The sequence below is a fragment of the Hipposideros armiger genome, unplaced genomic scaffold (assembly GCF_001890085.2).
Source record: "Hipposideros armiger isolate ML-2016 unplaced genomic scaffold, ASM189008v1 scaffold_596, whole genome shotgun sequence".
Lineage (NCBI taxonomy): Eukaryota > Metazoa > Chordata > Mammalia > Chiroptera > Hipposideridae > Hipposideros > Hipposideros armiger.
This window is the reverse complement of record NW_017731946.1, coordinates 376,726-381,204: the sequence shown is the minus strand read 5'-3', so window position 1 is coordinate 381,204 and position 4,479 is coordinate 376,726. Positions and strand designations below refer to the sequence as shown.

The 4,479-nt window shown below is 48.5% G+C and overlaps 1 protein-coding gene across 1 annotated transcript in view; it reads left to right on the top strand.

The window, feature by feature from the left end:
- Nucleotides 1-3,105: 3,105 nt before the first annotated feature.
- SLC10A4 (solute carrier family 10 member 4) overlaps nucleotides 3,106-4,479 on the top strand; it is a 5,762-nt gene continuing 4,388 nt past the window's right edge. The window contains exon 1 of the mRNA XM_019624638.1: nucleotides 3,106-3,894. Within this exon, the coding sequence (XP_019480183.1) occupies nucleotides 3,296-3,894 (599 nt within the window). The 5' untranslated portion in view covers nucleotides 3,106-3,295. The remainder of the gene's footprint in view (nucleotides 3,895-4,479) is intronic.

Sequence of the window (4,479 nt, the reverse complement as noted above, 5' to 3'; positions counted from 1 at the left end):
CGTGGCATCTCTACGCGTACACTATTTGCCTTTGGAAATATTTGTGGGCTGAGGTCCCTCTCTCTCTCTCTCCCCCTCCCTTCTTCCTCCTCCTCCTCCTCCTCCTTCTTCTTCTTCTTCTTCTTTCTTCTTCCTTCTTCTTCCTCCTCCTCCTCCTCCTCCTCCTCATTCTTCTTCTTCTTTTTTTTTAATTTCCTGATTGTTTCCTTAGAATAAACACTCAGGAATAGGAATACTGAGTCAAAGGAGATGCACATTCTTAGGAATACTGTCATCTATTACCAAATTATCTTCTGGAAAGGATATAACACTAGCAGGAAGAGAGAGTATCCAGTTGATGGTAACCTTGCCACCATAACATAATATCATATATTTCAATCTTTTCTAAAATACTGAAAAAAATGGTATCTAATTGTTTCAATTTAATTTCTTTGATTACTAGTGAGTGTGAATATTTTTTATAAGTATATTGGTGATTTGCATTTATTTTTCTGATCTTGTATGTTTATTCATATCATTTGCCTCTTTTCCTATAGTGTTGTTTGTTCTTATTAACTTGTAAAATTGTTTTATAAATCAATGATCTTAGTTCTTGGTTTTACATATGATGCAGATATTTTTTCTCTTTTTGTAATTTTCTTTAAATTTCTTTCAGTGCTGTTTTTAGTACACCAAATTTAAAATTTTTCTGTAGCCATAGGTACTGAGCTTCCCATTATGATTTTTACTGTTACTTTTTTGCTTACGAAGATTTTCTCTATCCAAAGATGAGAGCAATACAAGCCCATATTTTTCCCCAGTATCTTGTTGTATTCTTCTTCTTATAATTAGCTCTTTAACCTATCTGGAATTAGATTTTGTATGTGATGCCCAACAAGGCCCTGACTTCATTTTCCTCCAAATAGCATATTTTCTGACTGCTATGTTGTTGTCTCTCCTGTGCAGCCTCTGCCCTCTGGGTGGGCCAGACTCCTTGGTGGCAGCAAGAATAAAGGGAAGCTAAGTGAGCCAAGCGGTTCCTCAACATCCCACTCCTAGAAAAGGAGCTCTTTCCTAATCCTGGTGTTTTCTCCTAAATAGTGAAGGAGATCAGAAAGAAGAGGGGAGGCAACAACGGCTGCTTTCTTTACATTAACCACATCAGCAGGTGAGACAACAGGTCTGCCAGCCCCAAGAAGCCCACATGACTGCAGGTTTGGTGATACTGCTGATTTACAAACCAAGTTCATCCCTTTCTGCTTTTGGCTGTTCACCCATTCATTGCACAAAACACCTCCCAAATCCCTCCCCAAACCCCGGGAGAACTAGTTGGATGAGTTGGTCTGCCTCCAATTACTGCTTATTTAATTTGTTGTAGATTTTAATACCATTAACATGAGGAAAGGACAAATAGGAGTGGTGCCAGCAGACCTGGGCTTCTGCTCACCCTCTGCCATTCGTGTTCTTGGCTTATCTCATCCTGCGGCTCAGCAGGGCCTCCTCTTTATCTCATCTGTTTCTCCACATGTCTCCCCTGGATATGCTCAGTTAATGAAGGTATTTGAGTAGCATGTTTCCTTGTATATGGGAATATGTTTCTTTTGCTTACACAAGCCTAAATGAAAGCTTAGGCTATTTTTGGTCACATCCCACTTCCTTCAAAGCTCTATAGATGTTACCACACTGTTTCCTTGGGTTTAGTGTTTTGGGAAAGTGTGAGGTATGTTATTTTCCTAAATGCTTCCAGAAGCACTGCCCCTGTGGAAATTAGGGTCTAATGGAGAGGAAATAAATTATTTACTTTATTTACTTGTGATTAAGAGTGCAATATGCTCTAAACTTAGTCTTACTTTTTGTATTCTGTGTCATTGTCATGAGGTTGGGGGAAGAGAAAACATAAACACATGGGCTCAGTCCACCATTGAGAAATGGAAGTCACCCAGTCTCCTCTGGTGTCTGAAAAAGAGGAAAGGACAAGTCCTCAGGAGGAAGAACCCATTCTAGGATCTTAGCTCCACGCAGACTGACCCTGGGCTAAGACTGATCCTTGACTTCAGCCTAGAAACTCCCACGTTGGCGTTCACAACTCAACTGGCTATCACTTTATGGTCATTTTGCACAGCCAGATGCCTCTCGAATGGCTCTGCCTTCTCGGTATGCACAGAGGTCCCTTCCCCTTGTCGATGGATGATGCATCTAGTGACTGATTTAAAGTCCTTGAGCCTCCATTCTCAAGAACTCCGAATTTGATTTGTTGAGGGATAACACCTGTCTGACACAGGGAATCTCACCACTTTATTTCTTTTCAGTCCTTTAATCCTAACTCCAGGGCTATCCTCACACCACTTCATAAATCTATGACCACTGAAATATCCTCTCCCCATCTGCCAAAAACTTCCCAAATACACGTTTTTCACAGAGCCGTTTCTTAGCCGAGCTCTTCGTTGCATTCTTTAACGATATATCGCGGTTCACATTCAGCCGGGTACTTGTGGGCTTGGTTGATGAGATAGAGACTTCCCTGGGCCTCAAGATTCCTTATGCGTAAAAATCGACCTAATAGTCTCTCTCCCAGGGCTCTGCTGTGAGAACCAAACGAAATAATGCACACGCATTTGCCTAAGACCTGGCTCAAAACCTGCCAATATGATTAAGTCTGAACATAAAAATCTTACTTAAAAATTGTCTGCAAATTAAAGGCAGATAGTGAGTGTCTTCCTACCAGAGAACTGCTCTTACTAAGTCAGGCTCCCCTCCTGCTGCTCAGGGTTGCAGGGTATTTGTACAGCGTTTGTGGCTTATGTGCATGCATAGATAAGCGGAGTTTCCCCCCCCCCCTCTCTCTGCCTATGTGCCTGGGTCTCCAGATTTCATTATCAAAGAGGCAGAGCCCATCAGAGAACTTGATCAGCAGCCAGGCACGGTTTTTTCTTCTTGTCCTTTGTCAGGTCTTTGTTCTGCCCCTGGCTGCACTGTAACAAAACCACTTACTGATGATTAAAAGGAGGGGACTCGGCGGCGGGGCGGGGCCTGCCGGGCGCGGGGGCGCAGCGATTGGGTTCACCCTTGGGGGCTGCGCTGTCTTAAGTGGCAGACAGCGGGCGTCGGCCAAACCCCGAGCGGAGCCAAGGACCTACGCGCCGCACCCGACGCCACGGAGACATCAGCGGAGCTCAGCCGGGCCTGGGAAGCGGACTGAGGGACTCACCGACGGACAGCGGCGGCGACTGAAGGGAGGGGGGCGCGCCCGGAGGGAGAGAACCGAAATCCGCAGCGGGGGCCGGAGCCAGACCTGAAGCCTCCTGCAGACAGCGCCATGGTCGACACGGACAATACCACCCTGCCTTTCCCCGCGTCCTCTCTGCAGCCGGACAACTACACCCTGTTGCCCAATGCCAGCAGCCTGAGCCCCAGCTCTGACTTCCCTGTCACTCCCGCCTCCCACGCGAGCCCCAGTCCCGGGCTCAGTCTCGGGCCGGGTCCCAGTGTCAGTTTCAGCCCAGGCCCCACTCCGACTCCGGAGCCGACGACCGGCAGCATCGCGGGCAGCGATTGGGTTCGCCTGGGCGCTTCCCCGTTCCCTCGGCCCTGGGATCCTCACGAGCCCCCGTTCTGGGACACGCCGCTCAGCCACGGGCTGAACGTGTTCGTGGGCGCCGCCCTGTGCATCACCATGCTGGGCCTGGGCTGCACCGTGGACGTGAACCACTTCGGGGCGCACGTCCGGCGGCCCGTGGGCGCGCTGCTGGCCGCGCTCTGCCAGTTCGGCTTCCTGCCGCTGCTGGCCTTCCTGCTGGCGCTCGTCTTCTCGCTGGACGAGGTAGCCGCCGTGGCGGTGCTCCTGTGTGGCTGCTGTCCCGGCGGGAACCTCTCCAACCTTATGTCCCTGCTGGTTGACGGCGACATGAACCTCAGGTACGGACCTGTCTCTTTCTTAGGCATCTTTCTCATCTCAATCAACCGCGCTTACAGCCGTGGGGTCAAGACGAAGGAGAGGCGGTTGGAATGAGGCACGGAAGAGGGAAGAAGAAAGTGGAGGAAGATGTTGACACCGGGCTTTAGAAGTCAAGGCAGACGTGAAGAGGTAGTGTTGTGGGGGGAAGATCTAGACGGGGACAGAGCTGCTCTGAGGGCCTTGGGGTTTCATCCACAGCTGTCCCATCATCCTTCCTGAACGCTGGGCTGCCAGTGCAGGTCTTCAGCCACTGGAAGACAGAGGGAACTGGCCAACCTGAGGCTTAGGGCTCGCTGCAAATGCAAACCCAGAAAAGGGCCATTGGTCTCAGTAAAGAGGAGTCAATCTCATACAGAGAACAATATAATTGAGTTCAATCCAACAAGTAGTATTCAGCAGCTTTACCATGTCTAACAGGGTGCTTTGGAGGCTTGGAAAAAGGAAAACAAAAATGTTCCTTGCCTTCAAGATCACCAGACTAACCAGCTTCATAGGCTTTATAAAACCCGGGGCAGCAATTTTGAGATTTTAGTTTCCCCCCCCCC